The sequence below is a fragment of the Suncus etruscus genome, chromosome 17, assembly GCF_024139225.1.
Source record: "Suncus etruscus isolate mSunEtr1 chromosome 17, mSunEtr1.pri.cur, whole genome shotgun sequence".
Lineage (NCBI taxonomy): Eukaryota > Metazoa > Chordata > Mammalia > Eulipotyphla > Soricidae > Suncus > Suncus etruscus.
Window position 1 is genome coordinate 72,186,094 of NC_064864.1, and position 21,129 is coordinate 72,207,222.

The 21,129-nt window shown below is 49.8% G+C and overlaps 1 protein-coding gene across 1 annotated transcript; it reads right to left on the reverse strand.

The window, feature by feature from the left end:
* Positions 1 to 501: 501 nt before the first annotated feature.
* On the reverse strand, positions 502 to 20,582 carry ADAM8 (ADAM metallopeptidase domain 8). Its single transcript, XM_049790459.1, has 22 exons — positions 20,441 to 20,582; positions 19,638 to 19,738; positions 7,065 to 7,141; positions 6,829 to 6,907; positions 6,684 to 6,760; positions 6,396 to 6,579; positions 6,160 to 6,222; positions 6,011 to 6,079; positions 5,723 to 5,889; positions 5,490 to 5,571; positions 5,186 to 5,334; positions 4,936 to 5,113; positions 4,684 to 4,773; positions 4,149 to 4,338; positions 3,992 to 4,073; positions 3,730 to 3,889; positions 3,452 to 3,529; positions 2,137 to 2,221; positions 1,844 to 1,940; positions 1,350 to 1,536; positions 871 to 936; positions 502 to 709 (listed from the first exon to the last, which is right to left on the reverse strand). Exons 1-22 carry the CDS (start codon positions 20,478 to 20,480, stop codon positions 548 to 550), a joined length of 2,463 nt encoding a protein of 820 aa, XP_049646416.1. The 5' UTR covers positions 20,481 to 20,582; the 3' UTR covers positions 502 to 547.
* Between the last annotated feature and the right edge of the window lie 547 nt (positions 20,583 to 21,129).

Here is a 21,129-nt window from a genome sequence, read left to right on the forward strand (position 1 = left end):
CTAGATTTATCTCTGCTCAGAGTAGCCCCTGGCAGCACTTGGCCTGCCAGAGATGAAGCCAGCGCCAGCCCACTGCAAAGAAAGTGCCTTAATTCTTTGACTAGCTCTCTGGCTCCTCGAAGCTATGTTTGCAACTTCCCATACATAATGAAAATGAAAATGCAAAGTGGGAGAGAAGAGAGAGTTGAACTATGACCAGTGGCAGAGAGAGAGTGCAGGGCATCCATGGGAGGGATAAAGGGGCTGTGGAGCTGGTCCCGAAGCATCCTAACAGTGACCACTCAGGGAAGCTGAGTTGTGGTGCTACAGCTGCCAACAGCCAAGCAGGAGAGGATACTGCTGCTGCCCTCTACTGAGACCCCCACCTCGACCAGTCAGGTGTATGCAAGACTGCCCTTCACTTGGCCCTATGACCCAACAGCAAATGGGGACTTGGCCTGCTAGTGCCACCTGTCATAGCCATGAGCAACAGTGCGAGAGGTAAAGGGCTTCCTGGGAAGGCCAAAGCTGGGGACTGTGCAGGCTGACACTGGACAACCTCGCTGGCTCAGATCTGCAAGACTCTCCCCAGCTCCCTCTGCTTTTTCCACGTGCTGTGTGGTTCAGCCTGCAGCAACCTTGGGGCATTATAGGGGTCCCTGGGCACAGCCCCTCTCACCTGCTTAGGCTTCAGCTGCGTCGGGGGCTTCATGGGAGTTGCATATATGAGCTGGGGGAGGAGTGGTCAGGGGCACAGGTCAGGCTCAGCTCATGTCCACTCTGAGCCATAAGCATGTGCCTGGCCCACAGCACACTGACAAACTGTCCCGGTCCTTCCTTCACAGGAAGGACCCGGACGCCCTCTCCGTGCTCCTCACCCCGCCTGCTTACCTGGTCTTGGGCCTGCTGTGAGTACATGGGAACCTTGCAGGGTGGGCCTGGCAGGGGGACTGGAGGCTGCAAGGGAAGGAGTATGAGCACAGCCTGGGAGCACCCAGTCAGGGCTGCCCTCACCACAGACTGGGTACTTGAGGTCCTGTGTGTATACTACATGCATGCTCTACATATCATGTGTGTGTGTGCCTCAGCAGAGCTCTGCTCTGACCCTAGGAAGAGTGAGCCTGTGTGTGGACACATTTGTTCAGGCTGAATGCAGGTGGCTAGCATGGATACTGGTCTAGACTACACAGGAATCAAACCCTAGCATCCTGCCATTTTCAGACCGCCAGTCTAGACCCATACGCTTCCTCCTCGGGAGAATGTGGTGCAGCAGGCTACACCCTACATGATGGGCAGGGCTGGGTCTGCTTGAGGGATAGGTCTGGAACCTTTTTCCAGCTTCAAGAACCCATCAGATAAGTTTGACTTACAGCAGGGGGTGACCGCTTAGGGGTCACCTTAGGAGCCATTGGCCTAGAGGGCTGCATGGAGTGGGTGGTGGAGATCTGCTCTGGGTGGGCCATGGAGTGAGCCGGAAGTTCCCCCATGGCTGGCGTGCTGTCCCCCTTATGAAACAGGGGGTTGGACAGTCCCATGGGCCTCTTGGATGTTGAGTTCCTGGGGAAAAATAAAGGCAAGATGAGTGTCCAGGCTTCAGGAAACAGTCCAGGGACAGGTGCCTGGGCATGGCCCTGCCTGCCAGCTGTATTGGCCCCACATCACACATGGCCTGTCTCTGGTTCTGGTGTGCTATAGGGTCCATGGAGGCCATGGGGAGATGCCCAATAATGGCCAGCAGCAGACCCAGGTTCCCACAGACTTAAGACACAGCTGCCCACCAGGAAGCTTCTCAGGCCAAGTATTGTCATGTTATTACTGCATGTGAAAGTGGGGGACAGGGCCTTGCCTTCTGCACAGTGCTTACCTCTTCCGGAGAAAGAACACCACGACAGCTAGTACCAGCAACAGAACCAGGGCCACAGCCACGGCTACCTTCGCAACCATTGGGAAACTGCGGGACACTGTGGTCACAGAAGTCTATCAGGGCCACCCAGAGCCTGGGTCTGTCCATGGGCACCATGGAGGCTGGGAGCCTCAGACTGTGCCCCCAAGCCCCGCTGACCCCAGCTTAGGGGGCACAGGGGGCTAAAATGTCTGTGGTGCGCCTGTGCCCTGGACACCCCCCCATTTATGATGCCCCAAGCCCAAAGGACCCACCTGCCCGTGTACCTGACAGCTGCTGAGCACAGTGTGGCGGAGCCCAGCCAGGGCTGCAGTAGCACTGCTGCTTGTGATTGCACACCTGCGGGCATGTGGGAGTGGGCACGGGGCCCGAAGCTCAGTCCCTTAGCAGGACAGGAACAGCAAGGGGCATTACATGCACACAGCAGTGCAAATATGCAGACATACACACAGGCAGGCACCCACACCCATACAGAGCTTATCACATGCTGTGCACATGCAGACACATAAGACTGTTGGTGTAACTAGTCTTCACCCTATTCAATAAGTCTTTTTGTTGGTGCTTGTCAATCATTGGACCTTTGGATTGGTCTCTTTTTTTTTTTTTTTTTTTTGGGTCACACCCGGCAGTGCTCAGGGGTTACTCCTGGCTCTATGCTCAGAAATCGCTCCTGGCAGGCACGGGGAACCATATGGGACGCCGGGATTTGAACCATGGACCTTCTGCATGAAAGGCAAACGCCTTACCTCCATGCTATCTCTACAGCTCCTGGATTGGTCTCTTATCCTACCGGTTGTCCATCCCAGAGTGTGGTCTTGTGCTTCCCACAAAAGACCCTGGGTCTCAATGAAAAACCACTTGCATTTTTGGTTTTCTATGACTGAGTTATCTGCTTGCTGTTTTTTTTTTTTTTGGGGGGGGACACACCCAGCGTTGCTCAGGGGTTACTCCTGGCTGTCTGCTCAGAAATAGCTCCTGGCAGGCACGGGGGACCATATGAGACACCGGGATTCGAACCAACCACCTTTGGTCCTGGATCGGCTGCTTGCAAGGCAAACACCGCTGTGCTATCTCTCCGGGCCCTGCTTGCTGTTTTTAGTACTAGGAGTGGAAGGCTTGTGTGTGGAAGTTCTTGAACCTGTTTTATTTCCTTAATCATGTGTGGATTATTTCCTATGTTGGAGTTTGCTTCCAGACCTGTGTCCCTTAAATCTCTTAGGATTAGGGCATGAAGCTTCTGTTTCACCCATGTTCAGAAGACACATGAACACACGAGAGCACATGTGACATGTACACACAACAGGCACTAGCCTGCTTACTCATGCATCTACATAAACCACATATCAGCAAATGCAAATAGACACATAGACACATAAATACACGCATGCAGAGACACACCTACATAAAAAAGCACGCAGACACAACTGCACAGGCACATTAAGATACCATGCAGTCTTGCCCTCACCCTCCCACTCCCCTCTGACCATGTATGTGCACCCTGTCACCCTCCTGCTGCTGCTCCAGCCCTGTCCCATGCAGCCCTCCACCCACTGTAGCCCTCGTCCCTACCCCATGACCATTGCACTTGGCTGAGCAGTTCCTGGAGCTGTAGACAAGGAGATCCTCACAACGCCTGTTCCAGCACACCTGAGAGAGGCATCTAGCTGAGTACGGACCCTACCTGCCCCCTCACCCACACAACCAACCTGGAACCTGGGCATGCAGAATCTGGGCCCAGCCTGCTGCCCACCACACCTGTGGGCTCTGCAGCCTGAGGTTTCTGGAGCACCCTATCCCACCCCAGCGCCGCCACCCACATGACTGGGCTCCGCATAGTGGGCACTCACCCTGTCCTGGCCGCAGCGCGTACCCTGGGGCACAGGCACATAGTTCCTGTTGTCCTGGTAGAGTGCCTGGCAGGTGCCCGAGGAGAGGGAGATTATACAGGAGGCGAGCTCAGGTGCCTTTTGGCCGCCTTCACAGAACAGGACCCCACACCTGTCGACCCTAGGATGGGATAGACGGGACAGGTGGGCTTCATGCTGGACCTACATTGTCCTCCGCAGCCCCTCCACCTCCTCCTGGGGCTGCCTGCAAAGTCGCTCTTACCTATCTACACCCCGGGGCAAACTGGCCCTGCAGTTCGGTGCGATGGAGACGCTGTAGCATTTGTCCATGGCAACGCGGGCATCTGCAGGGCAGTGTGGTCAGCTAGGTCAAGCTCCCGACCCCACCCCCCACCCCCTGACTACAGAGTGTGCCTCACCTGGCCCCCACAGTTTCTGGCACGTCCTGGCCAGAGAAGGGCAGTCACCATTGTAGCAGTAGCCCCACGGGCAGGGCGTTCCATTCTCCTGGAAGGCATCCTCGGGGCACTCGGGCCCAAGCCCGTCACAGTGCTCCTCCAGGTCACACTGATCCTTGGCGGCCCGGCACAACTCCCCAGCGGCCTTCACCTGGTCCAGCAGATCCCAGAGAATCTTGCCACTGCCCAGCTCGAGGCTGCCTCCAGCTGGGCTGGGCAAGTGGGAGTGCCTGAGGTTCGGGGCACCTGGGGTGAGCTGTGGGCCTGGCTGTGGGTAAGGGGCGTGCTACTGGCAAGGAACGTGGTTTCTGGGGCATGGTTGTGTGTGGGTCTGGCTGAGGACAAGGGGCGGGGGTGTGAGTTAAAGGGGCTATTGATAGGGCGGGACTGAAGTGGGCCTTGAGTAAGGGGCAGGGCTTTGGGTAGGTGAGACGGAGTGAGGTGTAGGCAGGAATGAGTGAACAGTGGGGCTATGGGCGGGGCGAAGCCCACTCACCCTGCAGTTCTGGCAGCAGGTTCCTTGTCCACACTCGGCACCAGGGACGAGCTGGCAGGTGGAGGCGTTGCAGCAAGGGTTTTGGCAGTCCTGAGGGGGCAAGGTCCTGCTGTGGCTCTTCATCCCCATGGGGGTTGGGGCTTGCATGCAGCTCTTGTGGCCATGAGACCAGAACTCCTCGTCTCCTTCCCTCCCTCCCAGAGCCCAGGCAGGAAGTGTCCCCAATGCCAGGGTTGGCTCTGTGCCACGTACCTGGAGTGGGCCGCAGTCACACTGCTCCCCGTGCTCTAGAAAACCGTTCCCGCACTTGGGGCCACCCACTAGCCGCACAGGGTCTGGGGCGTTCCTCAGGCAGGCTGCTTGCTCCGTCGCCACAAAGGTCTCCAGGTCAGCCCGGCTGCAGTAGCTGAAGATCTTGGGGAAGCTGGAGCTGTGGGTGCAGACCATTACGGGGCTGCCCAAGTCTCCCACAGGCAGAGCCCCGGGCTGGATTTGGCTTCACCTGAGGCTGGCGGTCATAACGCATTTGCGGTCCCCCTCCACTTCTGGGCAGTAGCAGCCAGGCACGTTGTCATCGTGGTCCAAGCCCAGGTTGTGGCCCATTTCGTGGGCCATGGTGACCGCCACACCCACGGGGTTTCTGTGGTGGTCCTGAGGGAGAGCCGTCTCTGGGGCCCGCTGAGGGAAGCCTCGCATGTTCTCCAGCAAGGCAACTCACAGGCCGGGCCCAGCCAGCTTCCCACACACCCACTAACATAGGTCCCTCCACCTGGACCCCGTAGTGGCCAGGCCAACAGCTTGCACACCTGGTTCACACCACCCGAGTACTTGGAACACATAGTAGCCACCTTGGCCAACCCCACAGTGGTCCCGGTGAAGTCCACAGCCCTGAAAAGGAAGAGCATGTGGGTGGGGTTCTGCCTCACCTGTGCAGCCCCATCCTGTGTGTGGGGCCCACACAAACCCAAAGGGCCAGATGTACCTGTACTCATCTGCACCCACCCCCAGGCACACCAAGCCTGCCCATACTCCCACGCACGTGATGAGGTGCACGCTGTCGTACAGGTGCCACTTGTTCTGGTTCTGCCACCAGGCTAGGAAGTTGTCGAGTGTGGTGTCATCCTTGGAGCTGACGTGAATCTTGTCTCCGCTGTTCCACATCTCCAGGCCCACCAGGACTACACGCATGTGAAGCTTCTGATATAGCTGGGAAAGGGCAGGACCCCCTCAGGCTTTGGGACACACAGGACAGCAGATGGCTCATCACTGACTGGGGGGCTTGCACCCCCATGCAAGGGCTCTGGCAGCCACTAAGGGCAGTATGTACCTTGTCCATGTGGTTGACCACTTCTAGTACCCGTCTGCGCACAGCTTCCACGGTGCCCAGAAGCTGAAACTGAGAATGGGGACCCTCAGGACCCTTGGGTGGGCTGCGGTGCCCTCATGACCCAGCCCCTCACCTGCCCCCTTATGCACCTCACTATAGTCTGTGACCACGTACAGTTCCACGTAGCGGGTTTCTCGAGAAGGTGGCCAGGTCTGGGGATAACGAAAAGTCGGTCAGTGTTGTGGTCACGTACTCTGGGTCCCAGAGCTGCCCCCCATTATTCAGTTGCCTCCTGGGGATGGCAGAAGTACCCTCACTGCTGCATGGAGGGGTCTTGGGAGTGCAAAGGCCATGTAGACAGTAGGCTGCTCAGTAAACCTCTCACCTGGGACCTGAAGGTGGCTGAGGCCCGAGGCCCAAGAATGTGATCCAGGTTGGAGTCATTGACCCCACAGGTCCCGGCCACCTGCTGCAGCTGCGTCTCTTGGTACAGGGCATGTGGCCCCTCCTCCCCAGCACCCTCCAGGGGCTCAATCAGGTGCATGGCTGAGCCCACCGTAAAGAAGCCCCTGAGGGTGAGGGAACTGAGTTAGGCCCTGCAGGGCAGCGCCAGGACAGGCCTGGGCTCCCGAGCTCATTTGTAGGGGTTTTGGCAGGTCTCCAAGGTGCCCACCTGAGGCCAACGCAGTTGCTGAGGCTGGCAGCCGACTCGGGGTAGCCCTCCACGTGTCCCTGATAGAAGCAGTGGTCCTGCGGGAGGAGGGCATGAAGGTCCCATCTTGCTGCCCCCAGGCCTGCTCAGGGAGGCCTCCACCTACCTGTGGCTGCAGCTGTTCTGTCACCTGGGAGCCGTTGGCAGTGACATAGGTCTCTGTATAGCCCGAGGCAACTAGGTCCCTGGGGAGACACCAGGTCCCTGGTGCTGTACAGGGATGGCACCATCCAGAAGTCCCAGTATGGGGCTGGGGTGGACCCTCTAACCAGCAGGGGCAGGGTGAAGGTGTGGGGGTGGGGATCAGGTGGGATTAGGGTGTGGGGCAGGTCTTCTGCTCACCTGTTCTTTCGCAGGTGCAGGGTGAAGGTGCGTCCTGGGACCCCAAGGACATAGCTCACACTCTCTGGGTGGCGGGTCTGGTAGGGAGTGGAGACATTAATACACCCTATACTGGGCTCTGGGGAGCAGTCTAGAGCTCCTCAGGGACTCCAGGCCCTGCTGGGCCATCAAGTGAGTAGGAACATGGGGTGATCCTGTTGATAGCACTAAGCATGGTCCCCGCTTTTTTGTGCCTGGAGCTGCTGAAACACAGCCCTGTGGGCCGCTTAAGGATAGGCCTCATCAGGGCCAAGAAGGCTCTGCCAAGAGCAGGACAGCCACATGTGCTGGCCACACACATGTTCCTCACCCACACACATGTGTCCACATGCACATAGACTTATAAATACTAGCTCACTCATGCAAACCCATCATGCGCACCCACTTGCATATGCACACACGTATGAACTCATAGCCCGAGGCCTATAGGCATGATGGCTAATTACTGGCAGGACTGCTGGGCGCAGGCCAAGCCTCCCTACTGAAAAAGGGGGAGCAATCCTGGAAAACACTGCTGAGAAAAGGTCAGTTGTGTCCTAGGTTAGTGCTTGGCAGGATAGCAACAATGAACTTACTAAACATTAATGTATGATCAGAATGAACTATGCTGAGTACATAAAAAAAAAAACTGTGCCTTTGTCCCTCTCATTAAAACAAGAATTGTTGGAAAACACCTTATTCTAAACCGATGGAATAATCTATAATAATAGTTTACTCAAGCTGGTAGAATCTATATTTTTCCAAGCTGGTAGAATCGATAATAATGTTTTTTGTTATTTTTTGTTTGTTTTGCTTTTGTTTTTGGGTCACACCCGGCAGTGCTCAGGGGTTACTCCTGGCTCTAGGCTCAGAAATCGCCCCTGGCAGGCACAGGGGACCATAGGGGATGTTGGGATTCGAACCACAATCCTTCTTCATGAAAGGCAAACACCTTACCTCCATGCTATCTCTCCGGCCCCAATAATGTTTTTTAGTCAGTTATTTAGTATTGTGTAGACTGTGAATGTGTTTGGTCTTTTAATTACATCTGTCCTCTTTTTACTATAGTTCCTTAGTATAACATTAATAGACAATGGGACTGTACTTTGTCAATTAATAGTTGAAAAACAAGAATCATATCCTGGGCCAGAGAGAGCACAGTGGTAGGGCATTTGCCTTGCACACAGCAAATTCAGGACGGACAGATGGTGGTTCAAATTCTGACATCCCATATGGTCCTCCATGCCTGCCAGGAGCAATTTCTGAGCAAAGAACCAGGAGTAACCTCTGCGTGCCGCCGGGTGTGACCCAAAAACCAAACCAAAACAAAACAAAACAAAAAAGGGCTGGAGCAGTGGCACAAGCGATAAGGCATTTGCCTTGCTTGCCCTAGCCTAGGAAGGACCATGGTTCGATCCCCCAGCGATCCATATGGTCCCCCAAGCCAGGAGATTTCTGAGCGCATAGCTAGTAGTAGCCCCTGAGTGCCACGGGGTATGGCCCAAAAACCAAAAACAGACAAACAAACAAAAACAAAAAACAAATACCCACAAGAATCATATCCAAGAGGAAATAATAAATAATAAATATTGTTCTGATTTCTGTTTATGGTAAATGAAACTGATGACAAAGAATTTACCATATACATACAATGTTTAGATAGTTGTCTAATGATTGTGCTGACACATAATATTTAATCTTTTTTTTAGAGGGGGGGCCCTAGGTCACACCCAGCAGTGCTCAGGGGTTACTCCTGGCTCTACCTTTGCCTTGCATGCAAGGCAAACGCTCTACCTTCATGCTATCTCTCCGGCCCCTCTCTGAACAATTCTTAAACGACCATCATTTGTCCTGAAGAGTGACTTTCCGACCAGTCTCAGCTGCTTTTCTGTGACTCTTTGAGGGCTAGGGCAGAGAAAGATCACATGAAGTTATCTGCATGTGTGTGGTGAGTGAAGGGCAGGTACAAGTTAAGGTACTGCTGAGCCTGGGGTGCAGGCAGGGAACAGCTATGGACTCAAGTGCCATCTCCAAGCCCGAACCACAGCCTGCCCCTGCCACCATTGCTGCTGCCGCTGCTTCAAGTCCCAAAGAAAAGGGGTCTCAAACTCAAGGCCCGCAGGCCGCAAGCGGCCCTCCGTACAACATTTTGTGGCCCTGCCCTAGAGGAATCTTTTTTTGTTTTGTTTTGTTTTAGTTGTTTAGGTCACACCCCCCAATGTTCAAGGCTTACTACTGACTTTGCACTCAAGGATCACCCCCACTTTGCCTCCTGCGGCCCCCAGATAAATTGAGTTTGAGACCCCTGCACCTCCTTTTCTTCCTACACATGCTACTGTGCTACTGCTCTGTATTTCGTGGGAATGCGAGCAGTAAACAAAGGCCAAAGGCAGGAGAGCCAGCCTAGCCCTTTCCAACTGTGGAAGTTAGCTGGAGAAGAGCAGAAAAGACTAACCAGCAAAGGGGTGCTTTAAGTAGTAGACGGAATTATTAAAACACTGGGCATTCAGGGGACTTTGAAAACCCAGGCCTGAATGAATTAAATTACTCCAGAGAAAAAGTGACGCCAAACTCCCTCTTTTTGCCACCACCTCTCAGAAATTTCTGAGCAGGTACTCTTCCTCAGACTCTGTTAATGGTAACAGACTATCAGAAAGAAAAAAAAACGGCTGTTTTAAATTCAAACCACTTGTACTACAAAAAAGAGCAGCTTTAGGGGCCAGAGAGATAGCATGGAGGCAGGGCGTTTGCCTTACATGTAGAAGAACGGTGGTTCAAATCCCGGCATTCCATATGGTCCCCCGAGCCTGCCAGGAGTAACCTCTGAGCGCTGCTGCCGGATGTGATCCAAAAACCAAAACCAAAAAAAAAAAAAAAAAAAAAAAAGCAGCTTTAATCATGGTGATTTTCTACTAGATTATGAAAAGCCTAGATTCAATTCAATCCCCGGCGTTCCATATGGTCTTCCAAGCCAGGAGCAATTTCTGAGCACATAGCCAGGAGTAACCCCTGAGTGTCACCGGGTGATGAAAAACAAAACAAAACAAAACGAAATATTGAGCCTTTACTGAAAAAAAATTTGTTTTTGTTTTTGGACCACACCTGGCAGCTCTCAAGGGTTACTCCTGGCTCTACGCTCAGAAATTGTTTCTGGCAGGAAGCATACCTCCATGCTATCTCTCCAACCTCTACTGAAAAAAAATTTATCTGACTTTAGAGGTTTTGAAAAATTAAAAATTCGGTAGAAAAGGTTGCAAATTATTGTGGTAAGACAATATTGTTAATTTTGCAAGTATATAATATTGTTAAGATGATGCAATTTCGGGGCCAGAGAGAGAGCACAGTGGTAGGGTGTTTGCCTTAGACCCAGAAGGATGGTGGTTCGAATCCCAGCATCCCATACGGTCCTCTGAGCCTGCCAGGAGCAATTTCTGAGCATAAAGTCAGGAATAACCCCTGAGCGAAGCCAGGTGTGACCCAAAAAAACAAAACAAACAAAAAAAATGATACAATTTCATGACAGTTTTGTCAACAGGTATTAAACTTAATGTTGATCATAAGATAGCTTTATATAGTGTAAAAAATATCAATGGGTTATGATAATATTAGAAATGCTATCTGGGGCCCGGAGAGATAGCACAGTGGCGTTTGCCTTGCAAGCAGCCGATCCAGGACCAAAGGTGGTTGGTTCGAATCCCGGTGTCCCATATGGTCCCCCATGCCTGCCAGGAGCTATTTCTGAGCAGACAGCCAGGAGTAACCCCTGAGCACCACCGGGTGTGCCCCCCCCAAAAAAAAGAAATGCTATCTGAATGTAATGAATATATTGTCAATATCCAAAAGATGGAAGTCTATAGAATTTATTTAAATGTATTTTTCTTTTTGAGCCACAACTGGTGACGCTCAGGGGTTGCTCCTGGCTATGCACTCAGAAATTGCTCCTCGCTTGGGGGATCATATGGGATGCTGGGGGATTGAACCAAGGTCCATCCTAGGATGGTGTGTGCAAGACAAACACCCTACTGCTTTGCATCACTGCTCCAGCCCCTTATTTAAGTGTTTTTTTTTTGTTTGTTTGTTTTTGGTTTTTGGGCCACACCCGGCAGTGCTCAGGGGTTCCTCCTGGCTGTCTGCTCAGAAATAGCTCCTGGCAGGCACAGGGGACCATATGGGACACCCGGATTCGAACCAACCACCTTTGGTCCTGGATTGGCTGCTTGCAAGGCAAACACCACTGTGCTATCTCTCCGGGCCCTTATTTAAATGTTTTAACAAATATTATAAAGGACAATTTGGCCCTGATTAGGTGTAAGCATGTGCAGTAATTTGGTTCCATATTGAAAGAGGGCTTCAAGCCCCCTATAGCTGTAGCACTGATTTAAAAATTATTAGCGGGGGACCAGAGAGATAGTATGGAGGTAGGACGTTTGCCTTTCATGCAGAAGGTCATTGGTTCGAATCCCAGCATCCCACATGGTCCCCTGAGCCTGCCAGAAGCAATTTCTAAGCGTGAAGTCAGGAGTAACCCGAGTACTGCTGGGTGTGACCCCCCAAAAAAATAAAATATTAGGAAATATTAATTGGGTTCAGCCCTATTGAAACTGACTATAGAGGATTTTTTTTTTTTGATTTTTGAGTCACATTCGGCAGCGCTCAGGGGTTACTCCTGGCTCTATGCTCAGAAATCGCCCCTGGCAGGCACAGGGGACCAGATGAGATGCCGGGATTCAAACCACCGTCCTTCTGCATGAAAGGCAAACGCCTTAACTCCATGCTATCTCTCCAGCCCCTGACTATAGGGGATTTAAGCCCTCTGTTTAACATCCTGAAAGGACCTCTGACCCAAAGTCTAAAAAGTATCTGACCAGTGAAGCAGAAAAGGCATTAAAATTAGTATAAAGGAAAGTGGGTTAAAACAAATCAGTTCTTCAAAACCATGGCGACTATTAACTTTAAAAACTGCTTATATCCCTACTGAATGTACTTGGTGACAAGGACTAATTGAATGAATTCACCTACCTAATTCTTTACATAAAATTAATAACTCTGGGCCGGCGTGGTGGCACTAGAGGTAAGGTGTCTGCCTTGCGAGCGCTAGCCTAGGACAGACCATGGTTTGGTCCCCAGGCGTCCCATATGGTCCCCCAAGCCAGGAGCGACTTCTGAGCGCATAGCCAGGAGTAACCCCTGAGCGTCACCGGGTGTGGCAAAAAAAAAAAATTTAATAACTCAGGCCAAAGAGATAGCATGGCGGTGGGGCACTTGCCTTGCATGCAGAAGGACAGTGGTTCGAATCCTGACATCATCCTATATGGCCCTCTGAGCCTGCCAGGAGCGATTTCTGAGCTTAGAGCCAGGAGAAACCCCTGAGCGCTGCTGGGTGGGACCCAAAAAAACAAAAAAAAAAAAATTAATAACTCATATCCATACATGGTGGCTTTGGAAATTGGTAAGAGAAGACTTAAAAGTATTAATCTTACAGGTATTGATATATCTGAAATTATAATCTCTTGCAGTAAATAGCAGTTCAAACAATTGTTACAGATGAAGGATCAATGGGGCATGACCCTGCAAGGTTTTGTGGGGGAGCTGTTACATCATTTGCTCTCACACCCACTATTAACTTTTGTTAAAAAAAATACTGCTGGGGGCCGGGCGGTGGCGCTGGAGGTAAGGTGCCTGCCTTGCCTGCGCTAGCCTAGGACGGACCGCGGTTCGATCCCCCGGCGTCCCATATGGTCCCCCAAGAAGCCAGGAGCAACTTCTGAGCGCATAGCCAGGAGTAACCCCTGAGCGTCACAGGGTGTGGCCCAAAAACCAAAAAAAAAAAAAAAAAAATACTGAATTTGGGGCCGGAGAGATAGCATGGAGGTAAGGCATTTGCCTTGCATGCAGGTCATTGGTTCAAATCCCAGCATTCCATATGGTCCCCCGTGCCTTCCAGGAGCAATTTCTGAGCGTGGAGCAAGGAATAACCCAAGCACTGCCGGGTGTGACCCAAAAAACCACACACACACAAAAAAATACTGAATTCGAGCCGGAGAGATAGTATTGGAGGTAAGGCGTTTGCCTTTCACGCAGGTCATTGGTTCAAATCCCAGCATCCCATATGATCCCCGGAGCCTGCCAGAAGCAATTTCTGAGCATAGTGCCAGGAGTAACCTCTGAGCGCTGCTGGTGTGAACCAAAAACCAATATATATCTATATCTATATCTATATCTATCTATCCATCCATCCATCCATCCATCCATCTACTGAATTTGGTGCCGGAACTATGGTGCAGCTTTAGGGCATTTGCCTTGCACATGGCTGACCCAGGACGGACAGCAGTTCGATCCCCTGGCGTCCCACATGGTTCCTTGAGCCAGGAGCGATTTCTGAGTGCATAGCCTCTGAGCGTCAGTCACCGGGTGTGGGCTCCCAAAATGCTGAATTTATTTTTCCTATTAAATTTAACCATATTACTTTAAGTACTTAAGTAAAGCTTTAAGCTCCTGTGATAAAAATTACTAATTTTTGCATAAAAGGCTAAAATAATTTCAGTCATAAAGGTTTTTAACTTGTGTCCACAAAAATTTAATCTACATACTGAATTCTGCATATGTATATTCTGCATCTATTCTGCATCATCTCTGAAAAGGGACATGAACGAGTTAAAAAATTTAAAAAGTGGGCCTGGAGAGATAGCACAGCGGCATTTGCCTTGCAAGCAGCCGATCCAGGACCAAAGGTGGTTGGTTCGAATCCTGGTGCCTGCCAGGAGCTATTTCTGAGCAGACAGCCAGGAGTAACCCCTGAGCACCGCCGGTGTGATCCAAAAACCAAAATTCAAAAAGAAAAAAAAAATTTAAAAAGTCTCTGCATATACCCGGAAAGCCCCAAAAGGTTAAGGTGACTGCAACTGAAAATTCACTGAACCTGTACAACCTGTTAACCTGTTATTGTGTCTGTGATAAATGTTTCAAATGTTCCCTGAAATGTAAAAGTCACTAAACTTCCTGAAATCAACTGTCATGCTGTGTTCTGTAAATATTCCATTGTACTGAAGTTTATTGGACATCTTCGAGGTCATTCTAATCTTCCAGGGCCTCTTACTGAAGGCAAAAGACTAGCTGATCCCTTTTATTTTATTTTATTTTTTTGGTTTTTGGGTCACACCCAGCAGCGCTCAGGGCTCACTCCTGGCTCTATGCTCAGAAATCGCTCCTGGCAGGCTTGGGGACCATATGGAATGCTGGGATTTGAACCACCATCCTGTACGTGCAAGGCAAATGCCTTACCTCCATGCTATCTCTCCGGCCCCACTAGCTGATTCCTATACCAAGGAATTGTCATGAATCTGATTAAAATTGTCAAAAAAAATCATCAATTGTAGCACGATAATGCTTCAGCCCTAAGATTAATGGGAGAACGTTTGGCATTACTAGAGTATAAGCCAGACAAAATAGTAAGAGACTGTAAAAACTGTCCTATCACCCACCCATCTTTATTGATGGCAGTGAACCCTAGAGGTTCAAAACCCAATGTCTTATGGCAAATGGATCTTACTCATATTCCTAGCTTTGGCCACTTGTTTTACGTGGATGTTAGTGGGCACTTAGCCTCATGTTATCCAGTCACTGATAGAAAAAGAGAAGCAGTAAAAGATGTCATACAGCATCTTATGTCTTGCTTTTCTATATTAGGTGTGCTGAAGAATATAAAAACAGATAATGAGGGCCCGGAGAGATAGCACAGCGGCGTTTGCCTTGCAAGCAGCCGATCCAGGACCAAAGGTGGTTGGTTCGAATCCCGGTGTCCCATATGGTCCCCCGTGCCTGCCAGGAGCTATTTCTGAGCAGACAGCCAGGAGTAACCTCTGAGCACCGCTGGGTGTGGCCCAAAAACCAAAAACCGAAAAAAAAAAAAAAAAAAAACAGATAATGACCCTGCTTATACTTCTAAGGCTTTTGTACAATTTTTCAAAACTATGGGCATTTCTAATTTTACTGGTATTCTCTATAACCTTCAGATCCAGGTTATTGTGGAGAAAGAACATCAAACTTAAAATATCAAATTAGAGGGGGCCGGGAAGGTGGCGCTAGAGGTAAGGTGTCTGCCTTGCAAGCGCTAGCGTAGGACGGACCACGGTTCGATTCCCCGGTGTCCCATATGGTCCCCCCAAGCCAGGGGTGATTTCTGAGCACATAGCCAGGAGTCAACCCTGAGCATCACCGGGTGTGGCCCAAAAACCAAAAAAAAAAAAAAAAAAATCAAATTAGAGGCCAGAGCAATAGCACAGTGGTAGGGTGTTTGCCTTGTAGGTGGCTGACCCAGGACAGACCCTCAGTTCAATTCCCCTGCATCCCATGTGGTTCCCCAAGCCAGGAGCATTTCTAAGCGCACAGCCAGGAGTAACCCCTGAGCATTACCGGGTGTGGCTCAAAAACATAAACAACAAAAATTTAAAAATTTTTTTCAAATTAAATGATTAAGTGCCTCAGGTTGTCAGTATTTTACTCCTTATCAATTGCTTAATCATGCTATTTGTTATAAATTTTCTGAATACTGATTATAAGGGCTCTACACCCATGGTCCAGCATGAGAGGAGAAGCCCCTGGTCACATGGAAGGACCTATAAATGTTCCAATGGCGTGGTCCTGATGTGCTTATCTTGAATGCAGTGACTGTCCATCCAAACTTCCACATCTGCTCTTCCTTCGACTCCAGGAATGATGACTGTGGACCATATCTGGATGCTGACTCAAGAAGCAGACAGGGCGGTGGTTCGAATCCCAGTATCCCATATGGTCCCCTGAGCCTACCAGGAGCGATTTCTGATTGTAGAGCCAGGAGTGACCCCTGAGCGCTGCCAGGTGTGAGCCCCCCCCAAAATACTAATTTTACAGGCATGTCTAGTGATGTTTCTATTTGCTTTACATATCTGGGTACCCACCCCTCTTAATGTCTGCCCACAACCTAACAAGTCTTTCTTTTTTTTTTTTTTTTTTTTTTTTGGTTTTTGGGCCACACCCGGTAACGCTCAGGGGTTACTCCTGGCTATGTGCTCAGAAGTTGCTCCTGGCTTGGGGGACCATATGGGACACCGGGGGATCGAACCTCGGTCCGTCCAAGGCTAGCACAGGCAAGGCAGGCACCTTACCTCTAGTGCCACCGCCCGGCCCCACAAGTTTTTCTTATTGATAAAAATATGAAGAATGAAAAGAAGCCAAGTATACATGGTGTTTGGGAACCACAAAGTCTCACTTTTGGCTACAAAAATTATAATGACTCAGGGGCCGGAGAGATAGCATGGAGGTAGGGCATTTGCCTTAAATGCAGAAAGACGGTGGTTCAAATTCTGGCATCCCAGATGATCCCCTGAGCCTGCCAGGAATAATTTCTGAGCATAGAGCCAGGAGTAACCCCTGAGCGCAGCCAGATGTGACCCAAAAAACAAAAAAAATTATATATATATATATATATATATGTATTTTTTTTTATTTATTTTTTTTTTTGGTTTTTTGGGCCACACCCGGCGGTGCTCAAGGGTTACTCCTGGCTGTCTGCTCAGAAATAGCTCCTGGCAGGCACGGGGGACCATATGGGACACCGGGATTCGAACTAACCACCTTTGGTCCTGGATCGGCTACTTGCAAGGCAAACACCGCTGTGCTATCTCTCCGGGCCCAAAAACAAAAAAAATTATAATGACTCTTTTCAACCTGTTTCTTACCCTAATATTATCCCTGATGTCGCAGATTATAAAGCCTACACTGTGCCCTCTGAAGAGACACAATAACTGGATTGTGGCTTTAAGACTAATGCAAAAGGTTCAGCTTGTTGGTACAGATCTAAGTTTTTTTAATTTCTCCATCTCCTCCCCTAAGGCCATTGATAAAGGTTTCCCCAAGGATGGGTTGCCCCTCCTATTGGAGTATATCTCCATATCATAATTTTTCCAATTTTTTCCCAAATGTTTCTATGGAACCCATTCTTGTAAAGGTGGCTGATGAAAATATTTGGTTTTGGGGCCGGAGAGATAGCATGGAGGTAAGGCGTTTGCCTTTCATGCAGAAGGTCATCGGTTCGAACCCGGCGTCCCATATGGTCCCCCATGCCTGCCAGGAGCAATTTCTGAGCATGAAGCCAGGAGTAACCCCTGAGCACAGCCGAGTGTGACCCAAAAACCACAAAAAAAATTGGTTTTATTTTATTTTATTTTTGCTCTTTTTTGGGAGGGGGTCACACCTGACAGTACTCAGGGGTTACTCCTGGCTCTGTGCTCAGAAATCTTGTTTCTGGCAGGCACGGGGAACCATGCCAGTAATTGAACCGGCTGTCCTGGATTGGCTGTGTGCAAGGCAAATGCCCTGCTGCTGTGCTATCTGTTCCGCCCCTGGTGAAAATATTTGTATTAATATTTATGATATTAAGGTATGTTTAAATTTTCCCTATGCCCTTTTGGTAACTTTATTCAGCAAGTTTCTATTTGATCATTTAGATTTTCCTGTAATATTTCATATTCTGATTATATTATTACTAATTGTCTAGATCAGAGGTCCTCAAATTACAATGGGCCACATATTGTATTTGTTCCCATTTTGTTTCTTTACTTCAAAATAAGATATATGCAGTGTGCACAGGAATTTGTTTAATTTTTGTTTTTATTTATTTATTTTTGGGGGGTTTTTTGGGTCACACGTAGCAATACTCAGGGGTTACTCCTGGCTCTAGGCTCAGAAATCGCTCCTGGCAGGCACAGGGGACCATTTGGGATGCCAGGATTCCAACCACCGTCCTTCTGCATGAAAGCCAAATGCCTTACCTCCATGCTATTTCTCTGGCCCCAGTTTTTGTTTTTACTGTAGTCTAGCCCTCCAAAGGTCTGAGGGACAATGTTTTAAAAAGTTTGAGGACCACTGGTCCTAGCATTGCAGCCACTGATTCTGGTTTGATCTTATTGAAACCTCCTCCTTATGTCATCATTCCTGTTAAAGTTTCAGATTACTGGTATGATAATTCTATTTAGTTTTGAAATGTGTGGATGCTTTCATTAGACCAAAGAAATTTGTTGCTGCCTTGATCTTGAGCACTACCGCCCTTATTACTATTTTTGTTTCATTAGCTGCTTCTATTACATCTTTGGTTCAGGAAGTACATTCTGCTTCTCATGGCAATAATCTTTCAAAAATGTTTCACTTGGGCCAGAGAGATAGCATGGAAGTAAGGCCTTTGCCTTGCATGCAGAAGGACGGTAGTTCGAATCCTGACATCCCATATGGTCCCCCATGCCTGCCAGGAGCTATTTCTGAACAGATAGCCGAGAGTAACCCCTGAGCGCTGCTGGGTGTGGCCCAAAAACCAAAACAAAAAAAAAAAACACAAAACAAACAAAAAAACCTGGTAGAATCAATAATGGCTTTTAGTCAGTTATTTAGTATTGTGCTACGAATATGTCTGGTCTTTTAATTATATCTGCCCTCTTTATGCCAAGAAACATTAATAGGCAATGGAACTGTACTTTGTTGATTAATAGTTGACTAACAAAAAATCATATCCAAGAGGAAATAGTAAATATTTTTCTGGTTTCCATTTATGGTAAATGAAACTGATGACAAAGAATTTACAATATACATACAATGTTTAGATAGTTGTTTAATGATTGTGCTGACTCACAATGTTTAATCTTTTTTTTTTTTTTTTTTTTTTGGTTTTTGGGCCACACCCGGTGACGCTCAGAGGTTACTCCTGGCTATGCGCTCAGAAGTCGCTCCTGGCTTGGGGGACCATATGGGACGCAGGGGGATCGAACCGCGGTCCATCCAAGGCTAGCGCAGGTAAGGCAGGCACCTTACCTCCAGCACCACCGCCCGGCCCCACAATGTTTAATCTTATGGCTTAAAAATGTCATGCTTGATCTACCCAACTTCCTATTATGATAATTTATTCTTTAAATATAAAGCAGAAAAAAAAATAAGCAGAACTCCCAATAAATTGGACTCAGTTACAACTACTCTTGAGTGTGTCTGGTCTGAGTACCCACTCTTCTCCGACTCCTCCTTACTCCCATACTCCCTGAAATTACCCTGACACCCCTCCTCTCAGTGCTGCCCAACGACACTCATTCACATTCATACATTTGCATATGCACATATGTATGAGCTCACTTAATCATGCATACATGTTTGCACACATGTATGAGCACACGCGTGCACTCACTTGTGTGTCCATTTGTGCATGTAGCCTGTGGGTTCAGAAAGGCAACGAGGTGGCAGTATCTCCCCAGCCACAGCCCAGCCCAGCCTGAGGCGGAGGTGGGAGGCTGAGTCATCCAGAGGCTAGTCAGTTGAGCTGGCCCTTTGGCTATCTGAATCTGGGAGTGGCCTGAGCCATGACTGGATGCCATCGTGTCCCAGGGAGGCACAGAGCTTCCTTGGAGGCCAGGACCTCAGTGAAGATAAGAGAGGAAGCAGGAGAGGCCTCTCATGGTCTCCCTGTGGTGCTTCCACAACAGAAACTCATGGAGGAGAGGGGGGGGGGCAGTGGCCTGACCACCATCCACTCTAACTTACCATATGAGAGAGGGCTCTTCGTGAGCGAGGACCTGGCAGGCGCCGGGGCAGCACCACCTCATACTGCTCAACAGGGGTCAGGAGGGTACTAGAGGCTACCTCTGCAGAAAGAGACTTGGGTCAAGGGCCTTTCTGCACTACACTCTCAGCAGTCACCAGGCCAGAGGTAGTAATAAATGTCCCAACTCTGTGAGCTTTCATCTCTTCATCACAGCCAGTCAACACTGCCGGTACCTGGGGAGACTACCCCTTCCTTTTCTGGTGCCCCAGCAGCGTGGGCCGCCCCATATTCTCTTCCCTATCCCTCTCCACAGTTCCCCAGCACAGAGCCCTACTGGGTTCTCCCTCCCTGCCTTAAGACCCAACCCTGGGGCTGGAGAGGTGGCTCTAGAGGTAAGGTGTCTGCCTTGCAAGTGCTAGCGTAGGACTGACCATGGTTCAATCCCTCAGCGTCCCATATGGGCCCCCATGCCAGGAGCTATTTCTGAGCGCATAGCCAGGAGTAATCCCTGAGCATCAAACGGGTGTGGCCCAAAAAGCAAAAAAAAAAAAAAAACCAACCCCACCACCAACCAAGTTTAGTTCCCCTTTGAAAGGTCCCTCTGCACTGCTCTCTCCCTCCCTGGCCCCCAAGCAACCACCTCCACAGCCTGGTGGCCAGAGGTGACCAGCCCAGATAACTCACCAGCCATGTGGATGACACTGCCCAGAGAGCCCAGATCAGTCCTGATAACACAGACTGACCACCATGACCACCACCCCCTCCCCGCTGGTCCTGTGGACAGAAATGGAATCAGACTCACCAAGCAGCCAAAGCAGCAGCCAGAGTCTGAGGCTGCACATGTGGGCTGGAGGGTCTGTGGGCACAGTGGGGTCAGACAGGGCTCTGGGAAGCAACACTCCAACCAACGCTTAACCGCAGATACTGATCCCTCTAAGCCCTGGGCTGTTCTTTCTGAAGTGGGTGGGAGAGAGGGTGTAGAGGGCAGGTCAGGGCTTGTGATTTGCAATTGCGATTGCATCAGGATCCCGGAAGGAGGGCCTCAAGGCAGGAGAGGAACTAAAAGGAGGGGTGTGACTAACTTTAAAAGGGATTAGGGTTTTGGGGCCAGAGTGGTGGTCGGGACCTTGATTCCCGATGTCCCATATGGTCTGGTCCCCCAAGCCAGGAGCTATTTCTGAGCGTAGCCAGGAGTAACTCCTGAGTGTCACCGAGTGTGGCCCAAAATACCCACCCCCAAAAGAGAAGGGGTTAGAGTTCATTGATACCCAATCTACAACAAGCTATACAGAGGGGAGCATGTGGGGGAGAGGGGCAAGAAAGAGAGGGAGATAGGGGATGCATGCTGGGAATAGGGGTGGAGGGAGGACAACACTGGTGGTGGGAATGGCCCTGATTTATTGTCCCCATGTAATTTAAATATTACGATTACTGTGAAAGATTTGTAACTCATTTTGGTCACAATATTAGGATTCTATCCTGGCACCCAAA